The sequence below is a fragment of the Ambystoma mexicanum genome, chromosome 3p, assembly GCF_040938575.1.
Source record: "Ambystoma mexicanum isolate Mex_15411 chromosome 3p, UKY_AmexF1_1, whole genome shotgun sequence".
Classification (NCBI taxonomy): domain Eukaryota; kingdom Metazoa; phylum Chordata; class Amphibia; order Caudata; family Ambystomatidae; genus Ambystoma; species Ambystoma mexicanum.
In genome coordinates, this window is record NC_090925.1 from 144943979 (window position 1) to 144971426 (window position 27448).

Consider the following 27448-nt stretch of genomic DNA (forward strand, 5'->3'; position numbering starts at 1 on the left):
CCAGGCGCCACAAGACAAAATGGAGGCTTGGGGGAAATGGGAATCAAAAAGTAGAACAACAGAAACGGTTATATTGGCCTTGTGACAATCCTGTCGTGCAAGTGCATGACAAGGTGGTAAGTGCCAGGGGGAGGGGTAGAGGGAGAAGTGCAAGAGTGGGGTACCCCCATAAGTTGGGGCAGGCAAGTGCTGGGCGGGCCAAGTGCACAGGAGAAGTTGGGGGAAGGGTTTATGAGTGCGGTTGACAGGGAAGACCAAGATGGGCTAGTCTTGGGCTAGAAAGGAGCCCAAGGGCAAGTGCTGGCAGAGGATGCTGGGAGGACTGGTAGGGGGTGGTCTGGACCCTGTATGACTCAGAAGGGATCAGGCCCCAGTCGCAGTGGCAGATGGAGAGTTAGCACGGGAGGGGGAGAGGGAAGAAGGAGGAGAAAAGGAAAGTCTTGAGAAGTTTCTGTAACTTGAGAAGATCCGGCTTAAGTCTGGGGGGGAGGGAGGCCGTTCCAGAGGGAGGAGCCAGCCGAACAAAGGGATCGACCTCCCACTCTCTGCTTGGAGAAACATTTGACCTGCAGAGAGTGGGAGCCAGAAGACCAAAGGACTCTGGTCGGGAGGTATTTAGGGAGGGCAAGCTGGATGTAAAGAGGTCCCAGGCCCCAGACACAGACTTGTGGATTATGCAAAGGGTTCTTGAATTTGATCATAGCGGTCACCGGGAGCCAGTGGAGAAGAGATTTTAGGGCTGGAGAGATGTAGTCCCTGTGCATGGGGCCAAGGATAAGTCTCACAGTCCTATTCTGGATTAGTTGAAGGGGGTGAAGGGAGGAAAGAGGCAGGTTGAGGAAGAGGCTGTTGCAGTAGTCTAGCCTAGGGAGAATCAGGTCTCTGGAGACGTTGACTTTCTGGGGGAAGGTGAGGAAAAGTAGAATGCCCCTGAGGAGATGCAACTGTAAATTGGACTTCTTGTCAAGGTCCCGATGTGTGGGGAGAAAGGGAGAGTGGAGTCAAAGATGGTTTTTTGCCTCACAAGTAGGTGAGGGGAGAGGACCCAGGGAGTCTGGCCAAAGAGTGGGGGGAACCAAGGAGCAGGGGTCACAATGAGAAACTTGAAATCCTTCATTCAGGTAATGTGCAATGGGTTTAGGGCTCATTTAATTTGTTACAACTCTCACCCTGATAGTAAAATGTCTGTAAACCCTAAGCCATATACACTCAGTTGCTCAGTTGCTGTGAGGCTTATATATACCTGCTCACGTAGAGGGACATCTGTTTTGTAAATGACTTGCTGGGTAGAGCCCTGGCAGTGCCAATAATTGTTGTTCTTATCCGGTGGACACAAATGCCTATGACCGCCGCAGTGGGTGTGAGGTGCCAACTATATGCTAATGCTCAAGGCTTCCGTTCAAACCCTCCTGGACCTTCTCTTCTTGCTTTGTATGTCCATAATCACAAAGTAGTCTTCCTTGATGCCTTCTCAGAAGCTGACACACATTGGCTTTCTCTTGGAAACTTGAAAAAGGCTTTCCCCATCCCAGAGACCGTCCCTGATATTCAAATGACTACATTCATTTTTCTTTCAAGAACAGCCATAATGGGATAGTGGGTGTCAGTACCTGCTAGGCTCTTATCATTTCTGTTGTCCTGGCATTCTCCTTTGCTGTGCTCAAGATGCACAGGACACTGCTATATCTACAGTCAGTGTGGGATCAACTGCCTCAGACTCAAACAAAGTCATTATCAGTTTTCTGATAAAACACCCATAATAGTTGTGTGCAGTATTTACTGTTATACATGCAGTGTTCTTTGCTTCTTGTTCTCTGCACAGCTTTTCCTTTACCACCAAGCCTGCAGTAACATTAATTATGTGGAGGGATAGAATCAGGATGCTGCATGCAATATTACCCTAAATACATCATTGCATGCAGAAACTCTTGTTACCGGATCAGGGTACACTGCACTAGCACTGCAAAACATGGGGCATGGCCACCAGTAAGGGACTCGGTCTCACCTGAATCAAAGCATCAGAGAGCCATCCATGTAAAATGAGTACAGGACAGAAACCAGCCGACGATTGTGGTATGGCAGAGAAATGCCACCTGTGAATCTCTATCCTTGTAGTGCTTTTATTCAGTATGTTGCCAGGGAAGGGGTTGGTCTAAAAGCTTATAGGAACTAAAGAAGTAGTTAGACATAATAAGGGTGTTCCTGCAGGTATTCCACAGCTCTGAGGTAGATGATAATATTGAAGTATTAACCCAGTTTAACGGTCCTTGTCCCTCCAAGGATATCGTAGTCAACAAAATATTGTTCAATGCAGTGGTCAACAAAAATGTTCTCAAGCCCTATTCTTAATGAGTTCGTAGCCTCAGCCACAAATGTTCAAAGCCTTAGCTAACAAAAGTGTTCAACAAAACCTACCCTCAAATTTCCAACCGAAGTCTAACACAACGGATCAGAAAGGGTTCCTCTGGGAATGCTTTCCCAGGAGTTACTCAGTCTGGATTCTACTTCAGACTCTCTGCTTTCACCACATTTCTCTAGACCTCTCCCAGCTTTCAAGCTTCTCAGTTGTTTTCACTGTTCAGGCTTCTCCTCAGCTACGCAGCATTCACTCGTATGCCTCTCTCAGACCTTGTGTTTTTCAAACCTCACAGCAGGTCTCACCCTAGCCTTTCTCAGAATTCCCTTCATATCCCTTCCAAGCCTTAGGTTGTTCAGTATTCACATCATGTGTCTCCCAAACCCTGGATATTTCAGCATTCAAATTGGGTCTCTCCCAAACCTTGGGTTATTCAGCATTCACATCAAGTCTCTCCCATATCCTGGGGTTTCTCAGCATTCTCATCCGGTCTCTCCCAGACCGTTACTTCAGGTTGAATGAGTATTTATCCACCCCCTACTCCCCATTCAGGGTTCTTTTCAGGTGGACAATCTTGTCTTACCCTCTTGCCAGAGATCTCTTTCTGTGGATCTTCAAGGATTGACCCAATCATCAGGCCTTCCTTTAGAACTGCATTCTCCTTTTGGGAACCTCTATCTGGAGTTTTTGCCCACAGCAACACTTTTCCCAGTTCAAAGATTATTGCTATTCTGTAACCAAAAATTATATTTTGCAGCCTCCAGAATCTTATCTTCTTTCTGCCCAGGTAGTGGTTCCCAGCCCCACCCACCTGGTGCCTTCCTGGTTGCCGCTCTTTTTCCCCACATAGCAAGCCCCGCCCACGTGGTGCCTTCCTGGTTGCCGCTCTTTTTCCCTTCTTAAGGAGCCCTCTAGCCTCTTTTCCTTTGCAGATGGGGAGCAGGTGCAAGTGGATCTAGGTCACCTAGCCTAAACCCCGCCCACCTGGTGCCTTCCTGGTTGCCGCTCTTTTTCCCTACTTAAGGAGCCCTCCAGCCTCTTTTCTTTTGCCGATGGGGAGCAGGTGCAAGTGGATCTGGGTCACCTGGCCTAAGCACTGCCCACCTTCTTAGCCCTTCCTCCTCCTTCCTGCTGTTAACTCTTAGATCAAGGGCGTCTCTTGCCCAGGCGTCTGAAGCGAAGGGCAGACAAAGAAAAGGCAATTCCTGTTTGGACCTGTTCGGACCAGGAGGATCCAGGGCCCGATCCCCTGCCCAGACAGCAGGTAAGCATGCACAAACACGTGTTTACTCCCTCTGTCCCCACAGGCCATCCCCAGGCCTCTGGTCCCCCCGTGATGTTCCCTTGGGCCCCCCCTTCTCACACACAGGTGTTGCCTGTTTTGCTTGATTCTTCTACCCTGCTCCCCCTGCCCCCTCCAGCCTACTTCTGCAGGAGTCTGTCCTGATACATTCTTGTTTCACCATCACCGTCTTGTGGCCAATGCTGGATTTGACTTTTCTGCACTACATTGATTCACTGTGCGTCACCCTTTCTTATGGTGGTCCTGGATCATGCTGTTCCCATCTTCATCTTGTATCCAGGCTTGCAACATTATGTGTTACTAATGAACTCTGCAATTGGGCCTCATTCCGAGTAGGGCAGTAAGGGTTAACGGTCACCGGTAACGAGACCGGTGCCGTTACACCCTTACCGCCCTACTACGAGTTCCCTTTGCAGGGTCCTAGGCGTTAAGGACGGGATCCGCAAAGGGACTTTAGAACTAATAACGGTACCGTAATTTACGGTACTGTTATTAGTTCCTTCCCCATTCCCATTGAGCCCTATGGGGGCTCAAATGGGAATGGGGAAGGGCCCTGGTGAATGGGGAATTACTGGGCCCGCCAACCTTGGAATGGACCGATAATTGCTCCATTCACCAGGGCGGAGTCAGTAGGGTTTTGGAGGCAGCCATGGAGCTAACAGCTCCATGGCTGTGGAGGGGCTCCATAAGCTGGCCCATGATTGGTTCTTAAGTTTTGTGTTCTCTGATGGGTTTAAGGTTTCTGGTGTTAGTTTTGAACTACCGTAGCCTCTCTTTCAGATTGGTTAGTTTGTAATTGTTGAGCTGCTGACCTAACAGTTGTTTCCAAACCTTTAAGAGCTTTCTGATATTGTGGTGCCATCTTGGAATTCCACTTCAGCTCAGACATGGCTCAGATACATGACTCTGTAGGAGAGGAATCACTGGCACGCCCTCTAGTTTTTGACCACAAGCGGTCTGCTCTGTGATAGTTAAGGACCCTCTATTAACTGCTTTTGGGTTATGCCATGCCGATCTTTGATGAACTGTGTGAGCTTCCGTGGATGAAGATTTCTCTGACTGTCAAACAGAAACCTCTGTATTTGTCTTGCAAGACAAAAGACCATAGATGTCTTCACTGCATTGGGCCTGACCTCTACAAACATAGCCGCGCTCCAGGCCTCCTCATTTATAGGTCATTTGTCAGGTTGGCGATGTAAAACCTAACAAGAATCTTTCAGAATCCTCATTCTAGGCCTTCACAGTGGGAAGAAGTCCTCTTGCCCCATATCAATTCATCATTGATGCAGCTGACCATTGACAGGTTCCATCGTAGGAGTTTGCCAACTCTGTCTCTCATGAACATCCTCATATTCCCTTAAATAGTCCTTTGGTACATTCTGGTTCGCACTAGTTCTTTCAGTAACATGTTTATCCACAGCAGGTATTCCTATTTTGAGTGTTATTTCCTGCTGGCATAGTCTAAGGATGGAAGTGTTTACGCTTGCTTACTCCAGTGTATTGAGAGTAGGTTTTACTGATGCCTGCTGGGACTTGTAGATAGAGTTCATCCTTTCGGGTATTTAATATGTTTGACTGGGTCAAAGAATTACCATATGTCTGTGAGGGTGAGAAGGCAGTGGGATTCCATCCATCCTGTGGGAAGAACATAAGATAGCGTTCAGCATCCCAGTCCCCTGTGGCTCACTCCCCTCATAAGGAAATGGTGGGATTTCCTTCGACGCCCCTCACACTGCAAGTGCGAATAACGGAGATGGGTTCTGGGAAAGTCTGAATTCTGTGAGAAGAACTTTACTGTGAAGGCAGAGGCAATCACTACAAAGCCACCTAGGATGCTGTGCTAGCTGATGGCCAAAACCGTCTCCAGCATGTGTGCTCAGCTCTGGGATATCATGTTGGACAAGGTGATAGCTGTGTCCAATGACACCTACACCACAAAGGGCTGAAAACAGAGATGGCACAGTCAGTAGGATCCAACATTTCCTGTTGGAGCACAGGCAGGAATGCATGACCACAGGAAGGGTGCTTAAGATGGTTGAAGGCCACACGTGTGGTGGATATTACAAGTGTAATACAAAAGAGGGGATTACTGGAAGATTTAGAATTGATCGTGAGATCTGGCATCACTCTGGACAACCCTCCATATCATCGTTCTTGGCCGGCTAAACCATTAAAGACAGGGGAAAGACATTATGCAAATCAGGCTTGGTCGTTGCCCTTACTTTAATGGCTTGGCAGGCAAAGTACGATGGTCTGGAGGGTTGCTCAGAGAGATGTCAGAGGCTAAGATTAATGGTAAACCTTCCAGCCATCACCTCTTTTGTTTTGGATATTATAAGTGTGATAGGTGCTGGTGATGATGAGGTTGGAGCCGCATCACAGATTGCTGGTGAGGAGTACTTAATGAATCTGTTGTCCCTAACAACAATGTAATGGTTACATTTTTGAAGTCTAATGAATTTCATGGGTGCATGCACCTAAAGCAGTCCAGGTATTGGCACCTTTACGTAAGCAAAACAACATTGTTGCAATGACAAGAGACCCACGAAAGACAAAATGATCAACTAAATGGGAGTAACACAAAACGTATGTACTGCTAATTTATCTATTGGATGTCTTTACAGAGATTACCAAGACAACCAGTGTCACTGCCTGATTCATCTAAGGCATGAAAGTAGCCACAGAATGAACTATCTGACTCCATTCACCAATCATCTACTACAGCATCCACTTTCAAGCACAGTCATTAAGGATGTGCTGTCTGTTGCATGTTACGAAGCCAAGTATGATTAACACTAGTAGGTACCAGAGAAGTCAAAGTTTAACAAAGATTTATTAGTTGCAATTCAAAACAAGGAAAATACCAACATAGAACTTACTTGGCAATAGTAGGATGTCTTCTCTGTGCTTGTAACAGTTTGAGGATTTTAGGTTGCAAATCTCCTTTGTTCACTCCCTACTGTAGAAAATGTGGAGGGTTTAGACTGTGTCATTTACAGTCCTGAGGGTTTAAGTGATTCTCAAACTTCTTCCCTGTCTCTTTGGTTTACCATCTCTGGTCCTCTGCTTCTTGTATTCAGTTCTGGGAATCCTAGAAGATGGGCCCCATGTGCGCCTGCACTGTAGGCCTGGGCAAGGGCAGAGGTTTGGGCACTGAAGCAGTGAGCAAAACCATAGAAACTCAACTAAAAGGCAGGGTGGATCTCACATTCTCACACCAACACACTGTCTCACGGGCCTGACACTATTCTCCAATGACTTGTCCTTACTTTCCTCCTTGACAGTTTGCTGATTTCTTGTTCCTATTGGGATCGCTCAGGAACATTCTATCCGCTCCTTTCCAGTTGACACTCATCCTCCAGCTCCTTATTGCACTGCTAGGTGCTTATAGCTTCACCCCGCTCTGGTTCGCCCTTTTCTAAGGAGTGGGTAGGCCTGCTCCTCACCATCTACCAACTCTCTTTCAGAGTATCTCCTAACCTCTTCCTGACATCTCCTTCCACACGTCTTTCTCTCTCCAGTATTTTCTGCAACTCTCTCTTTCCACCCTCCTTCCTCTCTCCAATATCTGCCTCTCCCTTCCTGGTTTCATTTGTACCAGATATCTCCTGCAGCCGCTGTTCCCTTTCTCCACCCTGGTCCTTCATGCTAGCCATCAGATTTCCTTCATACTCTTTTTGTTGGCTGCACTTTCTTTCTCTATTACCTTCTTCTTCCACCTCAGCCTTCCCTTTCATGCCTCTTCCTCATACTTCTATTTCCATGTCCTCTGTGCCTCCCCTTACTTTGGCATCAACCACCCCCATCTATCAATCCTTCTTTAGGCTCATCCGTCATCTTGTTTTTCAAACCTGTTCCTCTGTCCCGCTATACAAACCATATTCACATAGCATTTCCCCACTGATATCCCACAACAACCACACTATGTGGTGCACTGCTGGGCCGGCCCTGTTCACAGTCAGAGATTTAGTTAGGCTTTTACCCACCTTCCATGACTTGGGTAACGGGGCTCTGATGATCTGCATAGGCAGTAAGACCGCTTAAAGGGGAAGGCAACGGGTGGGCATGTCTTTGATGACAATCCCCTGCTACAGCCGTGGGGAGAGGAGGGTGGTCTTCAGGATGCCCTTTCCTTCTCCTCTGAAAACCGCATCACAGCATGGGGCAGCACCCAGGCCCATTGCCACCTCATCCAACCATCACCCCCAGGGCCAGGTAGGTAATTTTGTTACAGATGATAGCACATGCTAGGGACAGGAAGGTGTCATGCCCACTAGACTAACTTTCACAAACATGCAAAGATGAATATCCAAACAGCTGACTATTGTAAGCCATGAAGATCATTGTACTATAGGCACATGTTCAGCTATTTGGTGTGAACTGACTGACCACTTGTCGCTTTTTTTCTCAACAGAGACCTTCCGTGATCTGCATGAACTGGCGCACACCCAAACACCTGCAACCAATGGGCCATCATCAGGCCGAAGTGCCCGGTCAACTATAAGGGCGTCACCAGGCAGTAGTGCCCAGATCATTACTACACCTACCATTGCACGCTCTGCTTTAACAAGTAAGTTCATAGCAGTGTGCATTTTTGGGAACAGGAATAAGTAGAAGAGCAAAACCCCTGCTCAGCCCCATACGGACATCAAATCCATAGACACCTGCATGGCACCAGTGAAAAGTGCTGAGGCGCATCCCATCAGAAGAACTTTTTATTTTTTTGTATATCTACGGCGCATAGACAAGAGCCCAAAGGCATGAGTGCGCATCCGGCCTCAAGGGATGGGCACGGAACAGTAAGATGCAAAGGGATTATTTAAACAGAACAGTTTTTAATCCTCGTTTGAAGGCTGGGAAAGAGGTACAAACTCTTAGGTCTGGCGGTAGTGCATTCCATATTTTTGGGGCTCCAAAAGGAAAGGAACCCTGTGAAACATTTGTCAATCGTGCTTGTGGAATGACCAGGAGACATGTGTTATTGGATCTCAGCACCCTTCTGGGATGGGAGCCAGTGGAGACAGTTAAACCAATATTTGGGGCTAGTTCCATATAGACATGTATGTGTAATGCACTAGACTCTAAACATGATCCAGTTGCTAATAGGAAGCCAGTGCAGAGCTACCCGAGCTGCAGACACGTGATCCGCTCCCCGGAGACCTTCAACTATGCGAACGGCGTTCTATGTCACCTGCAACCGCATTACTTCGCCTTTGGCAATGCCCATCAGAAGGCTGGAGCAATAATCAAGTTTGGCTCCAATTATGGCTCTCGCAATGGTGGCACAGTTGGTGGTGTTCAAAAAAGGTCTTAGCTGGGCAAGAATTTTAAGATGGTAGGAGGAGTTAGCGACAAGACTCCCTACTTGCATCTTCATGTTCAGTTCTTTGTTTAGGGTCACCTCTAGTGTCTTAACTTTAGATTGATTGGGAATAGTGCAACCTGCTATGTTAAAGCTTTGATATTCTGGGCCTAGCTGCCATAGCTGCGTGGTGGTGCCCATGACCAAAAATTCAGTCTTGGAGTCGTTGAGAGCCAGACCATTTGTGCGCACCCAAAGTTGAAGGCGGCCATAGATGGCATTAATGGCCAGAGAGTCAATGACAAAGTTCCCAGTAAGGGTGATCGGTCATTGTATATCATCCGCATAGTTTGCGTACACAATGCCCCCTCGGTCTAGTTGTTCAAACGAAGGTAACATAAATAAGTTGAACAGTTTGGGTGATGTACACAAGCCCTGTGGTACCCCACAAATTACTGGGAATTCTGCGGCGATTGCGTTTTTATAAAATACATTGGCTGTGCGACCACTACAAAAATTATTTTATCCCGGCGGTTGCTGTAGCAGAGAAAAAGGCGGCCTGCTGTAGTGTGGCATCATCCACCAGGTCGAATGCTGCAGATAAATCAAGTGATCCCAGCAAGACCGTCTCACCTGCCTCAAAGGCTTTAAAGAGGTTATTTTTCAGGTCCTTTAGGGCGGATTCAGTGCTGTGTGCAAAAAACCTGTCTGTTTCTCTCCTAAGATCTTATAATTCAATAAGAATTCCTCAACCTGGATATGGGCCACATTATCAAGAATCTTCAATAGGAATGGCACCTTAGTTATAGGCCGATAGTTACCAGGCACATCAGGGTCCATTGAGGCCTTTTTTATAAGTGGGGAAATCTATGCCTTTTTTATACAATATGGGACACAATTTTCTTATACATTTACTGATAAGCGGGGCCAGCTGAGGGGCACATGCTTTCACTATAGTTGCCGGACAGAGATCACCTCTGCATTTTGTGGGTTTTATCCTGCCAATGATATCAATCATTTGACCTTCATTTACCGGCTAAAATTCAAATTTCACTGAGGGATTTTTGACCTCTGTGGGCGTTTAGGAGATTTGCCCGGCAGTTGCTTGGTAGCAGTACCCTTCTGTATGAGAGTCAGTTTATTAATAAAGGCATTATTTAGGAGCATAGCTCAGCGGCAACGTGCTTGCCTTGGAAGCAAGACGACACGGAGCAACACGGGTTCGATTCCCGGGTCCGCGCTTAGAAACCTATGGGTATTAAGCGCGTTATACATAACCTATCTTATTATATCATTATGAATTTCTGTACACCAATTGGTGTCTTTGGTCACGTGAGCAGGGCAGGGTCAGGGATCTTCTAACTCTTTTAGGATTATTGTGTTACTGAACATTTCAGAGGAAAGGGCTGATGAGGGCACAGGCATCCAGGTAGTGTCTGGCCCAGCGGCCACCCATAATGACTACAGAAAATCCACTGCATTATAGTCCTCACTATCCCATTGACACACATACCAGTGATGGCTATCATCCAGTAGGCAGATCATAATGGGGAACAGACCACTAAGGTCCCCGGTTTGGGACGAGGTGGTGCAGGTCATGGGGATGGAAGTTGTACGGGAGGCATGACATGAGGCAATCCTCACACACCTCACACACCTCAGAAAAATGAAGGACTTGTCACAAGAGAGTGTACAGTCATGGATAACATCAATAAGGCTATCAAAGACTGGGGGAACAAAGATGGGCAAATGTAGTGCCTGTATGTGTGCCTTAAACATCATGCTTCCCCAAGCTATCATGTTCGAAAGCTAGAGAATTTTTTTTTTTTATTTGTTTGTTTTTTTGGGTTAAGCTATAAAACATAAACAGGGGTTTGGGGGGGGGGGACCCCCATTAAAAAAAAAAAGAATCGACATTTCTTTTTCAACATTATTGTTTTCGACTTTTTTGTTTTCGACATTTTGACTATAAACCGTCCAGTGCCAAGTCAGTCCACATCAAACTTGCCAATAGAGGAATTTTCAACAGTTGCACCCCCAGCCCACCTAGTAGAGTGAAAGGGCATGTTGACCGTGATCTGCATCACTGTTGTGATGATGGTAGGGGAAGGGGTGCGCTACATTTCATTCAGTGGGCAGTGGAGGGGTGTGTTGAGCTTCATTTAGTGGGTGGGAGAGAGGGTGGAAGGCTGTGTTGGGGTTCATGGGAGAGGGCATGGGCATGGGTTGGAGTTAATTCAGTGAATGAGTGTGGGAGGGTGTGTTGGGGTTCATGCAGTCAGTGCAGTCAGTGTGGAGGGGCATGTTGTGTTACTTCTAGAGGGCAAAAGAAAAGGTCAGACCCATGTCCACACACAGCCATAACCACTCTACCACTCTACCACCCTACATATCTGTTCCAGTGGGATGTTCTAGCACTTATTTAGCATGCTACATTGCATGATGCAGGCTAGCCTTTCATGTGTGCTTACCCAGGCATTTCACACCCTCCATCTACATGCGCCTGAACACATAGAAAGCTCTATCACCCTTAATCCCACAAGTGTCAGCAAAGGGTGTTTCTTTGAAATGTCCAAATCCCTGACATCATAATTGCCTCAGTCAGCAGCCCCAAGCGATAGAGCAGGTGGACATGGCACAGACAACAAAACACCCTTAATGTTCAGATGGCCTGGCTGCCCCTCATGACATCACCAATGTACAGTTCCCACCAGAACAAAACTGTCCGCCAACTGCTGCCTGCTGATCTGCCCCTCAGGCTCATCCCATTGGGTCATCCTACATGTGCACATTCTTCCTCATTCTTGTCACTATCTGGGTAGGCATGGGTACCTGTCCCCTGATGCTTCTGGACTTCTGAAGCCCAGATCTGGGTATCTACATCAAAGTGGCAGAGTGCAGATGTATGCACCACAATGGTCGGGAATATTGTAACCGAATGTTGCATGTTCCACAAAATATAATGCTGGCATGTATTGTGTATGCAGCATTATGAACATATTTCACGGATGTAACCCTTGCATATATTGTGGGCATCACATTTCTCTAATAAATTGTTCAGTAAAGTGTACTATTTCAACCTATAATTAAAACAATTTCTCAGAAGGAAGAACTCCCTCTATCCCCCAGAACTACTTTACATTACGTGGGGCTCCCCTGCTATGCACTGTCAATCGTGCTACGTCAGGGAAAATATGTATGCCCCTTCACTAAATATTTCACCAGGCACTTCGCAGTGCCAGTGGACATTCAGGGGTCATCTCCAGTCCCCCGCCCCACTCCCTTGACCCTGGTGCCTTGGCATAAAAAGATGCTGCAGCCCCCAGTGAGAATGCTTGCATTAAAACCTATATGCATCTGTTTCACTTGTGGTCCAAAAGGAGTGCATCCCTTCACTTAAGGGACAGTTTTTTTTTATCAATGGGAAAAAAATACTTTTACCTCCCCCTTCTTAGGTGGAGGTAAATGATGGTGTGTGTATACATGGGTGTCAACAAAACCTATAACCATGCAGTGTTTACTGCATATGGTATTTTGTTTATAAAAGCTACCTGCAATGCATATTGTTGCATTTGAAATGCAGCCTGTTTTATGTAATAAAGTAAAATCCATGCCCCCACCTTTGTCTTCTATTTTCTGCATTTTCCCCAGATTTGTCAATTTTCATAGATTGTATGCTCAAATAGATTTGTGTGAAGCAATATAAGAGTGCATGCAAAATTAAAATTGTTGTATTTTATGGCAGGAGAGCTGCGGTTTCCTTCGTTAGAAACATCTAGGGATTCTTCACTCCAGGACAGTGCCCATCAACCAGAGGTGAAGTTAAGTAAGTGGTCCCTGATTTCTTACTTATGTATTTCTTTGTTACTTAAGATGGATCCTTCATCTGCTGCATTTGCTACAGAAAACTATTTCAAGCTGCATACTATTTTTAAATCGCTCTAGCTGAGATGTTTCTCAGAGTTGCTCCAGTATTTCGTGCTACTGTTCTATATGTATGCTGATGTTGGACAGGGATCTGGGTGCGTCTTTCTGACAATATCATATTCTGATCAACAGAAATACAGGGGGAGGAGGGGTCAAATGTTTCTATGCGCTTTAAAAAACTCCCCTCTCTGGTGAGTATGGCAAGGAACAGTCTCTTGGCACCTGGGCCTTTAAATGCTCCACTGGCAGTAGGGTCTCCCCTTTTAGGGTCTCCCCTCATTGACCATGAGGCTAATTTAAATACTTCCATGTGCCAGAGTAGAACCAATGGAGCCAGTAGATGGAGCCCTTTGAGGGAGTCAAGAATATGTGGCCCTGTAGAGCTGGTAGCAAATGCAAGTAGGGCTCCACTTGCACAGGTGCAGAAATCACTCTTGGCTGAGGAACCCAGGGGGCAGTCAACCAGATCCAAGTCCCACCTCAAAACTGGATGCCACCTTCAGGAGAGAGACCTACTAGCCAACGTCTATGCCAGCAACCTAAGCAGGAAGAGGGAGTTAGGAACTGTAAGATGGCAGATATAGTTCCTGAGACTGCCCTCCAGTAGACACTGGAGGTCCACCCAATCCCAAATAACTACAATTCTCAAGCACCTTTTACCAAGTCTGCACACCTGAGTCCCTTTCCTCAAAGAGAGGCTGGAAGATGGGGCCATGGCCCTATATCAATCCAAGGTCTCTGTTAGTCAATGTGGGAGTTAGAAGGGAGGGGAATGTCAGCTGGAGCAGGAGCAGGAAGAGTATGTTGTAAAAGAGCTGGTGGAAGGGGTGCAGAGGGAGCTGGAAAGAGTTTGGAGAAGGAAGCAGGAGAGGAGAAGCTGGAATACCATGGGCAAATACAGCACTGTTGGAGATTGGGTAGATAAAGGGGTCAGATTCAAGTTACATCAGGGGAGGTGGGGAAATAGCAAGGAGGGGTGTCAACGCAATCCAAGAAGGAGATGGGGGGGATGCCAGGAAGTTAGTGGTAAAGATATAGAGAAGGGGATTCAAGGTTTGTTAGTGTGGGAGAGGGTAGAAAGTGTGTTTGAAAAAAGGTGGTTGGAAAGGATATAGATGAGATTATGGAGAATGAAGGGGTGGCTTAGGAAGAGAGATTGTGGTGGTAGAGGAGGAGAGTCACAAGGAGATTGTAGGAGGAGAAACCGAGGAAGAGAGTATTAATGCAGTTTTTGGATAAGACATTGAGGAGGTTGTAAAGGGGAGGAATCAGTTGAAGACTGAAATCACTAAAGAGATTCAGTATAGGCAGAACAGAAAGAGAATGAGGATCACGGGTGCAAAGGGGGGACACAGTGAGGGGAGGTGGTAGGAACAGACGAACTGTGTCTGAGGAAAATAAATTGTTAATGTACTGATAAGAGAAATAAAAGGAGGAGGCATTAAGAAGGTGGTTAGGTGACATACCCAGGAGGTTGAAGAGGGCAGTGGTACAGAGGTGGATGAAAAAGTCCTAGCAGAGTTGGAGGAGGAACACAAAGAAGAAGAGGAGGTTGTTTGAGAGTTTGAGGCAGAGTGAGCTGTATTTTCATAGGAGGATGTTGATGAAGAGCTAGTTGAGGAAATATCAGGAGGAGTTATTGGATGGTGGAAGAGGAGGGGAAGATCAGGAGGTGGAAGAAGCTTGAGAGAGAGGATGGTGAGATTATGTGACGCCCCACACATGGGAGCTCTGCGCTGGGAGCAAGCGCAGATGACGGGCCTTACCTGGTGCCTGGAGGCCCTACATCCAGTTGTACCTTCAATGGCCTGGTGCACAGCGTCTTTCCATCGAAGCTGGGACAGTATGGGACTGTGCTACAGTTCCCTGGCTGGTGCCATCTTTGATCCATCATGCTTGTGCCAGAGAGCACTGACACCACACAGGACATGAGCAATGTGGTGCGTGTCAGCGTTCCCATCTCAATGAGGCCCCAGCCTCAATGTCACGCTGCTTCCCCATATAAGATGGTAGCGACTGCGCCTTGGCGCATCTCAACAACCTGGTTGTGTCTCGCTCCATGTTTTCCTTCCTTTTCTCCGTATCCCATCCTGCGGAACTCCTTGACCTTGGTTCTATGTATTTTCTCACTCTTTACCTGGTCTAACTTTCTTAGCCCTCAGCCTCTTCTGGCCCTGCTTACTATCTTCTGTCTTTCTTGTCTTCCTTCGTGCCTGTTTTGCATTTTTTATTTACAACTGTTTAAATTAAGCAAGGCCAATCTAAGGGGATCCAGAGCAATTGTAATTATGATAACTTAAATAATCAATAAAAGAAGAAAGGAACCCCCACAGTATCCCAACAATTCCAATATCCATTGAACATTTATTTTTTACATCTAGTGCAGAAATGCAAACTGTGTAAGAATGAAAAGCACGCACACACTTACGCAAAACATGACAGCCAAAAAGGGATTAGGAACAAAACCAAATTCCAAGTTCTTCCATATAAAGAAGTAAATGATTCCCACATGTTTTCTTCTAGTTTTCCATACTTGAATGACCTGTTATCTCTTTCTTCTGATAAATAGCACCCTACATAACTGCAATGCCCTGATTAACACATTTGGACACGTTCCAGATCACTAGAATATAAGCTCCATTGCCACTTCCATGTTCTGACCCATCTTTTTTTAACACTACAGATGATAGTGACAGGCTGGAGATGGAGAGCTAGACTGATCCTCAGTCGAGCAGCCTGCACGTGCAGATGTCGGGAAGGGTCTGTTCTTTTTGTTGTGATTGTGCTCTGAGAGCCAGCCGGGTTGGAGGATGCGTGGTTCTCCCCAGATGCTGCACTCGACACATGCATAGTAAGAAGACATGGCTGTCACAGCTACAGGTGGAACAGTAGCAGCTGGGAAGGGAGACAACCGGACTCAGAAATGTGCAGAATGCTGTAAGAAATGCTCAGAATATTGACGGGAAGTGCACTGTGTAAGGGAAGCATGGTATCACAAGAAGACACTGACACAAGAGCTGCACATTTAAAAACCTTTATTTTGTTGGCTTAAGGGGGTTGGAAAACTCCTATCTTGCCCTATATCTAAGATGGGAGTATTCTCGACCATCAAAATAAAACAAAATGCAGTGCTAGTCAGTCTTTCAGTTAAATGAAAATCGCCTATACTAAAAGACCCAATGCCTGCCCTCACTCTTGTACACTAAATATGTAAAGGGGAATATATATGCAAAAAGGTAAATCAGTGTTCAAATGAAATATCAAGGTGGCTGAGCAAATTCCATTCCCCACGTTTTGTAGCACGGGGTAAGGTTGCACACTTCGACACACTCTGGCTTTGGACACAAGGATGCAGTTTAAACCTTGGACCAGGGCCTACTTTGCCTTCCACAATAGTCATTTGCTTCACACTTCCACAAGGTTTGATTCCTTCTGGTCTCAGAGTTCAACAAAGTTCCTTTACTTTTCAATATTACAGTTCAACTCAAAGTTACAGTTCAATGTAGGTCTCCCTCCGTCAGACTCTGACCTCGCAATCACAATTGGAAGGGGTTACCTTCACCAAGCTTTTATCACAACCTCTAGGCTTCCCTCCATCGGGCTCAAGCCTCTTTTCACTGTTCCTTCACTGTTGAAGACTTTCAAATGTGCAAGGATTTCACAGACACCTCAGCATGACCACTTCGACTTCTACTTAATTGCCACTTTTTCACTCCTACACCAAAGCCTCTTGATACACATAGTTGCAAGCACAAACAAGTTCAAAGAAATCCTTTCCATCTAGGATTCCCTCTGCCGGGATCAAACCTATCAGTTCAACGTGCTACAATGCTTTCGCATCCAGGTTTCCCTCGTCTGGGATCAAGCCTAATAGTTCAGCATTGTATGTCAATTTTGTTCATTCACTTTGCCGCTTCTACAACATCAAAACATTTTGCTGAGACTTTCGATTGTGCAATCTCCCTTCTTCTGGGGCCCTCCCCTACTCTGTATCTTTCACTTTACAGTTCAACAATGCTTTACTTTCTCTCACGTCTCAGCTGCACACGTGCAACCTCCATTCTCTGGACACACTGTTGCCGCTACGATCCCTCTTCAACACAGACTGGTCTTTCATCAATTTCATCAACTCACCGGTTATGTTAATTCCTTTTCATTACTCGCAGCTTTTGATCTTGAAGTCAAGGCTGATACCACAATTGCCTCTTCGCCTCCCCAACTCTGTCATTCACCTGGAAGGGTGGCCGGTATCCTTGAAACACAAAGCATGTTTTATCTTTTCCTTCAATTGGGTTTTCTTGCACAACGTTCAAGGTTCTTTGGAGGTAACAACCTCTCGCCAGGCTGCCTAGGTTTCTCTACTCATTGAGTCCGCCCCTCGGCCTGTCGTTCTGCTCCACCTGGTTCGTTGTTGCCCTGGAAGAACTGCTCCTTCTTGTGCCTCACCTTGCTCAGAGTATGTCTCAGTGTTCCACCTTTTAACCATGTGGGGAGAGCTAATAGGTGTATGTAATTAAGGTAAAGTGCCTCACCATATTAGTGTGGCATGCCCTACGTAATGTATGAGTGTTGGTCTTTTCAGTCTCAGACCTCCTCTTCTTCGGCTCAGTGTTTATGTAGAAAAGGGGGGGCTAGGAAGTTGGAATATCCTATCAAATAGGATGGGATAGCCGTATTGGGAAAGAGGGGATACCATGTCTCGCCATTGAATGTCTCACCCCCACTCCCGAAGGGCCCCTCACCCAGGTGATCCTCCTGCATTTATCCACCCCCAGGGTCTGGGCGATGGCCGTGCCCTGGCCACTTGAGCAAGAGCTCCCCGGGGTCTATATAGTGATACACTCTTTGGTGTCTCACAATCGCAACAAGTGTTCCTTGTTAGTCCTTCTCTTCGCTCCTCTGAGATTGCTTTTCCTTCTGGTACCCCAGTTCAGCACCAGTTCAGCAACCAGAAATCTGGGGTACTTTTCTTGTGGCGCAGAGAGGCCGGTCCAGTTGCTCCTTCCGTGTTGGGTCCTATTATGTTGGGAGTACTGGAACGCCTACCTGCCTAAATTAGTTTCGGGACACATTGGCTAACGGCATTGTGGCTCATTCTCATCCCTGCTTAACAAGGATATCAGGTAGCGGCAGCAGCACAGTGCTTGATAGATTAGAAGATTGAAGAAGCTAGAAGCAGAGCTGTACAGTATGAGAAAACTTTAGGGAAAGCCAGGTGCCCAGGCCGTGCTAGGATGTACTGAAATGTCAAACTGACACTAGGCAAGCATTAGAGGTGGGAGGAGGACTGTACCTGTGGTAAAGTGGTGAAGAGGGCACTTATCATAGAGAGGCGTCTTAGACATGGGTGGCCAGAACCAGGGAAAGCTGAGGAAACTCAGAAAAGAGGATAAGAATCACAGGAATCCATCAACCCAGCGTGAGCTACTCCCTGCCCGTGAGAAACTGATAGGCTCCCTTCCAGAAGCCTGCAAACTACTGTTTGGACTTTAGACAGTATTATGGAACCCCTTAAAAATCACTCTGGGAAGACCAAAGAAGATACCAGCATAGCTGAAATCCCAATGACGAAGAGAAAGAGATTGAATTGGGACCTTGAGAGACTTCTCAGTTGCCTCCTTCCACACCATTTATTGTGTTTGTGTTTCAGGCCCCAAATTATACCCAATCCCCAATAAACTCATGCTACACCTTATATTAGGGACTGTGGGAGAACCTTTTCAGCTCTCTACCTCCATGGTCTTCAGAGCATTCATTAGCAGAGCGCAGAGTACAAAACACCTCTATTCACAGGCTCTCTGATGAGGGCACATGTTGGTAAAATGAACCCAACCCTGACTTAGGCTGGGGTTGGTTCTTCCATCCTCTTCTGGAAGTTTCTCCTGGGTGCCCCACAGGACTAATACTTGCTTATTGGGCGAGGTTCTCACTAGACCTAAAACTGACTACACTCAAAAGTGCCATTTTTCTTTCAATGAAGAATTAAATAAGGCAGCTACTGCTGAATTGAGCATGTTTATTTTGGTAGTGTCCCAGGACCTGATGAAAGTGAAAACATGAGGGGTTGGCTGGAGAGATACAAAGGACTCTGTGTGTTCCCTAGAAGAGGATGTCATTCATTTGCATAATTAGCTTGCATATGCTAAGAAGAACATGGACCTTCTGGTTGCGACAATGGAAACTTTAGAAAATAGGCACCTACAGGAGATTCGGGGTCTAGCAGAAGAAGTGGAGGGCATGGACCTACGGACCTATTCAAATGGATGCTGCCACTATTTGAGATCATCTTCCCAGAGGTAGCCAAAGGAGGAATCATGTTAGAAACCATAGAGTGGTGTTGGTCTGCAGGTGGCCTGGAGCACCACCCTGCAATATTATCACCAATTCCCCAGCATTGGATCTTTCATAGATTCACATGCTGTTAGAATGTTCCCCATCATCAGGCTTGGTATCCTCTTCTAGAGTTCTATTAGTGTGGTTTTGGGACATTTAGCTTCAGCCAAGAGCTCCACCCCTGCAGGCCATCTTCAGATTCTTTACCGCACATTCGGAGATCACTTTATTCAACATTTTCTACTAGAATATTCAGCCTATAGAAGCAACTTTTACATCTTCTGATGTAATCTACGAGAATTGCTTTTCAACAACAGGGTCGCCCACCAGAGTGCTTTGTATATTAGAAAAGCTTATCAATGACACGCTCAACTACGAGAGAGCCTCGTCTACGATGAGCCTCTCCTACAGGAAAGACTTGTCAACTAGGGAGCCTCATCTTCGAGATAGCCTTTCTTACGATAAAGGCTTGACAATGACAGGCTCATCTGCAAAAGAGCTTCATCTACAAGAGAGCCTCGTCTACAAGAAAGGCATGTCAATGAAAGGCTTGTCTGCGAGAGAAACAAAAGGTGTTGGCTGGAAGCTTTTGAATTAATCATAACTTCTGGCGCAGCTCTGGGCAACCTTCCAGACCATCATTCGCCTGCTTTGCAGCAAACAAAGCGGATGTTACAAACGGCAAGGTAAGCAAACAGATTGATGCCTTGCCGGTGAATAAAGCTCCTGAAACCATGGGTGCTGCGGTCGCTGGCGCAAATGGCTCAAACGGCTCAAAAGTGATGAAAATGAAGTTCACTATGAAGATTTGGAGCAAGACATGTCTGTTTCAACAGTGCTATCTGATTCCGCCTTGTTGTCCTTAAATAATCTGGAACCAGTCGCTAATCCGATGCCTGAAATGAGGAAAGTGACACTTAGCCCTGACACTCCAGATCTCTTTTACTCTTTTTTGAAATTACCGACGCTAATCTGATGTTGGTTCCGATTGCCGAATCTATACCTAATGATCCTGAGAAAAACAATTTACAATGTGCACAAGGCTCACGGCCCAAAACATTGGATACTCCAATGCAAGGCACAGAGCCAGCAAGTGCCAGTGCTGCCACTAATAACATCTGTCATGGTTCACACTAAAGACTCCATGGATCTGATGGGCCTCCCCAGTCATCGACGCCCTTAAGGGCTTTTCAAGCCCCCAGAGCCTCGTGGACTCAGTCCTGGCGCCGTTGGCGTCAGGCTCATGGTATGGATGATTCCTGTGGAACTATCTGCCAGTCTAGTCAGGACTGAGCTTTTCTGTTTCCTCAGGGTGTGGCTGAGGGACTATTTTATTCAAAAGGTAGGGTGTGGCTGAGGGACTATTTTATTCAAAGGTCAGGGTGTGGTAAAGGGACTACTTTACCTGGGACTACTTGCAAGGCTATTTAAGCCACGCCCTGCATACAGAACACGCTTCGTGTTATTCTGCACTCATGCAGCGTAACGCTCACCGTGTCTGTTCTGAACTTCCACAGCCACGCCTGTCCAGGACTTCTACCATCGGAATCTGGAAGGGAAAAAGACAGAGAAAAACAAAGTCAGCGCAGTGGCTAAATCTTACCTGCAGCATACTTCTATCGGCAGCTTCTTCAGCTTCTTCGGCCGCGCCCGGGCCTTCGCTCCGGCTGAAGAGGTCTATCTTTGTTCTGGCTGCAAGAGTCCTCACAGGTCCAGCATCCTTCCGGAACAGCTTCGGAGTGGTTCCTCCATTCTTCATTCCAGCGCCGCACCGCCTCTGCAAGAAGAATAGTGACAGGTTAGTCACGTACAGAAAGGAAAAGACAGCACTCTGATCACAGCGCTTCGTTCTTGCGCTTCACTCACCTGAAATTCTCAGTTCAGCGTGTTAAGTCCAGTTGCGCCTGCAAGGAAAGACAAAGACACCGATTAAAAGGAGTTTGGGCAAAACAAAGAATTAAAGAGTTATTCCAAGCAATCATTGGCATAGAGACTTACCTGTTCGACCGAAACTCGCCAAGACTTGGCAATTGCTCGTCGGATCAGTGAAGTAACTCGATCCTGAAAGATTGTTACGCGCCCCTGCCAGGTTGCAGGACGGAGAGCCTACCTTACAAAACTTCAAGGTGAGAGCAACCGGAGAAGGGCATCAGGTGGTGGTGGAGGGAAGGGTCCAACTCAACTCTCTCCCAGCTGCTAATACCTTATTTGACCTTGCAGACAAAATCCTCGGGAGGGTGGTAACCAGGGAGAAGTCGCAGCAACACCACCAATCACGCAGTACCACACCAGCGCAGACATCATTCGTGCAGCTTCGTGCTACGCCCCCGTGGAGACCAGGTGAGCGTGACAACATCATTGACATGACTTTATCTGAAGGCCAGAGAGATGAAGCTGATGCACGTGCGACGGAATACACTTCTGAGGCCAGTTCTGCCTCAGCTGACAAAGTGTCGTATACTGCCATAGAAGGGCATAAATTGATGGACGCACAGGCAACAAAAGATGTTGGGTTGGCGCCTAGTGGGAAAAAGGTGCTACGATATCATGGAGTGCTCAATAAGTGTATCCAAGAGCCTTCTGTTGGACGATCACTGAAATGGCTAGACTTGACCATCAACGACACAAATGAAGCTGAACAGCCCGTGATTCATCAAATCGAGGACATTCTGCCAGAATCCAAACCAGCTGAAAAAATGGAGGCATTGACTACAATGACAGGTACTGGACCTTTATTGCAGGACAAAACAAGATCGTCCAATCAGGCCAATATACATCAGCTTCCCAAACCACCTGTTAAGGCGGAAACCAGGAACTCCCTGGAACGGTTCGCTATCCCAGAATCATCAGCTATATATGAAGAGGCATTGGCTGAAAATAACAACAAACACAAAACCCCTGATTCATTAAAAAGACTGCTGCGAGCTAACTTACCTTTTGGTCTTGCAGAACTTGCGAAGACTAAGACAAGTACTCCAATGGGGTTTGCAAGGAAACAAAACAATGTAAAAAGACCATCGCTAGCTCAAAGCAATGGGCTATTATCAGAAGCCCAAATGCCGAATGAGAATCTTTCAAGTATTGGGGCAGAAAATATCTCTCACGCACCCGCAAAGGCTAGTCTATCTTCCGCAGCAGCAATGCAAATTCATAACAATGTTTTGGCAGCATCATCTTTAGCCATGATTCCATTTGTGAAACTTTATCAAGCTCTAAGAGACACGATCTACGACCAAGGAGCAATGTTGTCAAACTTGAATCTAAAATTGGAGCAAATCGAAAATCTCAACTGCCTCCTAAAAAACAAAATACAAGCTATAGCTGATTTAACAATACAGTGGCAGCAAAGGCTATGTGACCTAGCTGCTCGACACCACTGCCAAAATGACAACCTAACTGAAGGCCTCTTGGAAGCTATCGAATGGATGCGAAAAAAGCATGACCCTGATGCTGGTGTTTGCACCGGAAAATGTACTAAACATACCAACATAGAAAGATCCAATATGGCGCATGCGGTTGTAGACTTCGAGGCAAATGCAAATCAAATTGGCGAGGATTCCTTGTCAAATGTTTGCCATGGTGAGCTTCAGCCTGTCTTAACCGCATCTAAACCTGCGGACGGGATTGGCTGTCCCAAAAACCTACCTGCTGAGAATATCAAAAATGCAAAGGGATCACAACCACCTCCAATCAATGGCACGGACTATGACGAGGGAAGTGAAGGAGTGAGAGATATTGAATGTGTGGTGCCTATCCAAGAACCATCGATTTTGCCGGAGAAACATTTCTCATCATTTGGTATCTTTACTGGCACAGTAAGACCCACAATACCAATAACCAACTCTAAAAATCTGATTGCTATAATAGATATTGTAGGCACTGCCGAAGCACGAAGAACAGCAAAGATGGGCAAAAGGCCGAGAAACACAAAGGTAAAGAAATGTATAAGAAACTTATCATCACCACCAAAGCTCAGCCTATTTCAAAGAGATATTGGAGAAAAAACCAAAAGGCCTGATTTGGCTATAAAAAAAACCCTAGTCCATAATGACAACGGAAAGCAAAAACAAGCTCAAAAACGAAGAAGAATTATCTCTGACTCTGAAACAAATGGATCCTCATTCGAACCCTCTTCAATAGATCTGTGTGATCTATCCACATATTCGATAGATGATGATCAAGAGGTGTCTATTGCTTCTAGCTCGCATCAACATGCATCAAGGAGGGAAAGCGGCCTGAACCCTAAGGAAACTAAGACGGCCTGCGTGAAATCCAGGTCCGAGCATTTGCCTAGACAGAATGATATTGTAGCTAAGGAACCTGATGAACGCGCTGAGGACCAAAGGTTAAACCCGAAATTCACGGCAAATCAACCTAAACAGCGCGTGCATTTTAAAACAAGGGTTCATGGCAACAAAACTACTAAAAGTCCTTAGCAATGCTACAAATTACGATTACAAAACATCCAAAGTGATGAATCGGAAGTCAACCTAAATCGAACGAACATAATGAAATTGTTCAAATGTATTCCATTGTTATGTACAATCGAATCAGATGATATAAAGATTGTAGAATACGCAACTGAAAAATACTCCGATCAAGTGCTTCTACACATTGATTCGGCAGGAGTACGAAACGCTGTATTAAGAGCCAGTGAAGATCTTCTGTTCTTCGGATTCGAGATTTCGAGGATTGTGTCTCACGAGAAGAAAAAGGAACAAAGACTTCCCAACAAAATCCGAAGCGTTTTGACTCAGTAAATTTACGGAAATCCATGAGTCTTTTGCAGAACACAAGTCAAAATCGACCTTTGTCAAACTCACTATCAACCAAAAAAGGAAATCTAAATAAGCACTGCACCTTTTAACCATGACTGACAGATTACGTTTGTCCATGTATGATCCTATCTTGGAACACACGTGGATTTAAACACATATTCAATGAATGTAACATTCCCCTGGAAAACGTGTTTATAATCTGTTTACAAGAAACATGGCTATGCAATGCTCCAATGCACGATGGGTTTACCTCTTTGATAAATCCGGCTGTAAGAAACGTTAAAGGCCGTCCAAGCTCTGGCCTACTTACGATGGTGAGAATAACTCAAACATGGTCGGCTCCATTTTCGGTCAATCCAAACCCGTTTGTGCAAGGCACAATCATTCATACGATGGAAAAACATACTCAGTCCCGGAAGCATCTACTAATAATCAATGGATATTGGAATCCCGCAAAAATCAGTACAAATGATTTTTTAAATGCAATCACACAGCTAATCGATGAATCTATGCTTGCTTATAACAACCTGTCTGTGATTTGCTGCGGAGACTTAAATTTGCAGGCCTATAAGGTTTTACCAGAAGAACTTCTAGATGCAAGAGGCACGCGATGGCAAAACGCCATGAGCACTCGCAACCTCTTAATGTTAAATGGCTCTGCAAAAGGGGATGTTCCTGCAAAAGCAACTTGGCATCGTGAAATATCCCATAGCATCCTTGATTATATATGGGCTTCCAGAAACATCGAATCAAAAACCATTGATTTACAAATCCAACAAATGAAACATAGTGATCGCTGTATCTTGAAATTGGGTTGTATGATGGATGTGACCATATCTGACATTACCTACAAATTGCCTATAGAAGTGAATGCTGGCGGAAACCGTCTTTGAGTAAACGGAAACCAGATACAAAGCCTTGGCACTAAGCTCATGAATATCCCAGCTGGACAGGGAATCGATGTTGTGCGTTGAAAGTCGTGAAGATATAGGAGACCTCCGTCCCCAAGTGCCGCACAGGGAGAATCACTTATCACTCCCTGTGCAACCCTTGAGGCCACAGGTGGAGAAGATCCGAAGCCGGAACCGAAGTACTAGGAACCCCAAGGCAGCTGTGAAAGAAGGCAATGATTACAATCCAAGCAGGCAGGGCACAATAAGCAATCAAACAGAGAACAATCAGGGTCTTACCGGGGACTTGAGGGAAAGGACGTTGAACCTGGAAGGGAGGATGGTTCCAGGACTCACGCAGGCAAGGGACCGGATAGGACCGGACGTAGTTCGTCAGTCTCCACCTGGAGAATGTTGTATCGGAGTGCAGGGTCCCAATTAGTCACCACGTGGGAGGCGTGACCCACCGTGCAGTGAGGTGATCTGGGATATCCAAGAGGAGTCCGTTGAGCAAAAAGTAGGTTCTGAAGCCAGGAAGAGCCGTCCGAATAAATGGAAGAACAAAGAGCAAGATCCAGAGGGAGTCCGTGATTCAGTCCGAGGTCAAGAGCCGCGTAGAACAGAGGAGCCGGTGTCGTCGCAGCCAAACGTGATCCACAAGAAGTCCAAAAGCAAGAGCGAGGTTCAGGAGGCCGGGTAAGTAACACGAGTAAGTCAGCCAGACAGGGTCTCCAAGGAAATCAGCTGTGAAGCGTGGAGTACAGGTACTGAACAGTTTAAATACCGTTTTACTTTCTGGTCACGTGACAACGACTGGAGCCACGTGACCGTGAAACCGGGGCACATGACCGTATGGACGAGTCACGTGGCCGGGCCACAACGGTACGAGAGCTCGAGCGGCTGCCTAATCTCCATGGCAACTGCCAATGGAGAAAGGGCCGCAGGCGCGCCTGAAAGGTGCATTTTGCCAGCGCGCGAGCCAAACCGGGTTGCCTGCTTGAGCCCGGGGAGACAGGTGAGGGAGAGTGAGCGCTGGGTGACGGGACATGGCCGGAGGTGCGACCCGAAGACATGACAGAGCCCCCCCCCAAAGGCCCACGACCCCGTGGGCACGAAGGATGCTCCCGATGAAACCGAGCCACCAGCCGGGAGGCCTGGACATCCGAGGCAGGGACCCAGGAACGCTCCTCCGGACCATAACCCAACCAATCGACCAGGTATTGTAGGCGACCCCTAAGAAAACGGGACCCCAGAATGTCCGAAACCTCGAAAACATCAGGTACCCCTAGGGAAACAGGGGCAGGAGAGGGACGGAGACGTGTTGAGGAGGGACAGGGCTTGAGGAGGGAGGTATGGAACACAGGATGAACCCGCCAAGAGGAAGGGAGAACCAGACGATAGGCCACCGGGTTGATGACCCGGGAAACAACATAAGGACCCACGAAACGGGGCAACAGCTTGCGACAGCCCTTTAAGTGGAGATGACGGGAGGACAACCAAACCCGGGAACCAACGGGATACAAAGGCGCCATGGTACGCCTGGCGTCCGAGGAGGCCTTCATGGAAGCCTGCGCCTCCTGCAGATGAACGAGGACCTGGGCATGGAGGGACGTCATATCCCGAATGCAGGCCGCTGCGGCAGGGTTCTCGGAGGGTGAAATGTCAGGGACAGGGAGGAATCGGGGATGCTGACCATACATGGCATAGAACGGAGAGAAACCAGTGGAAGAGTGTGTAGCGTTATTGTAGGCAAACTCAGCATAACGGATGTTCTGCAACCAGGTCGTTTGCTGCTGCAGCATCAAACAACGTAGATATTGTTCCATGGACTGAATTGTTCTTTCCGTTTGACCATCGGTCTCCGGATGGTAAGCGGAGGAGAACCGTGCGTCGATACCTAGCAGAGCGGTCAAGGCACGCCAGAAACGGGAAGTAAACTGAGAGCCGCGATCAGACACCAGAACAGAAGGAAGGCCGTATAGGCAAAAAACGGAATCAAAGAAAAGCTTGGCCAAGGCAGGGGCAGAAGGGATACCATGACAAGGGACGAAACGGGCCATCTTGGTGAAGACATCGACCACTACCCACACGGTGTCATACCCCTGGATCCTAGGTAAATCGGTCACAAAGTCCATGCTCAGGGTGTGCCAGGGCTTTGGTGGCATGGGTAAGGGGCGCAATAGTCCCAACGGACGACCCCTACGATGTTTGCCCTGAGCACAAACTGAGCACGAGTCGACGTAACAGCCCACGTCCCGTCTCATGGAGGGCCACCAACACCAGCATTTTAAGAGATCCAAGGTGCGGGCCTGGCCTGGGTGACCATTGACCGGGGCATCATGCGACCACTCCAGGGCTAGGTTTCTGGTGTCAGTGGTAGGGAGAACTAGACGGTCCTGTACATACGGTAAACCATTGTGAAAGGTGGGATCCCATTCTGATAAATGATCGGGGTGTCTTTTGACCCAAGAGCGAATCTCCTCGAGTAGCGGTAGAGGAGGTGTACAAGTGCAAACAACATGCCCCCGGGGTAAGAGTGTGTCAGGGAATACTGGTAAC

The 27448-nt window shown here is 46.9% G+C and overlaps 1 protein-coding gene across 2 annotated transcripts in view; it reads left to right on the forward strand.

The window, feature by feature from the left end:
- The window catches only part of LOC138579502 (uncharacterized), a 1088345-nt gene that overhangs the window by 227489 nt on the left and 833408 nt on the right, over positions 1 to 27448 (forward strand). For both annotated transcript variants that reach the window (XM_069649821.1, XM_069649823.1), the window contains exons 3-4: positions 8074 to 8229; positions 12707 to 12787. In XM_069649821.1, the coding sequence (XP_069505922.1) occupies positions 8074 to 8229; positions 12707 to 12787 (237 nt within the window). The remainder of the gene's footprint in view (positions 1 to 8073; positions 8230 to 12706; positions 12788 to 27448) is intronic.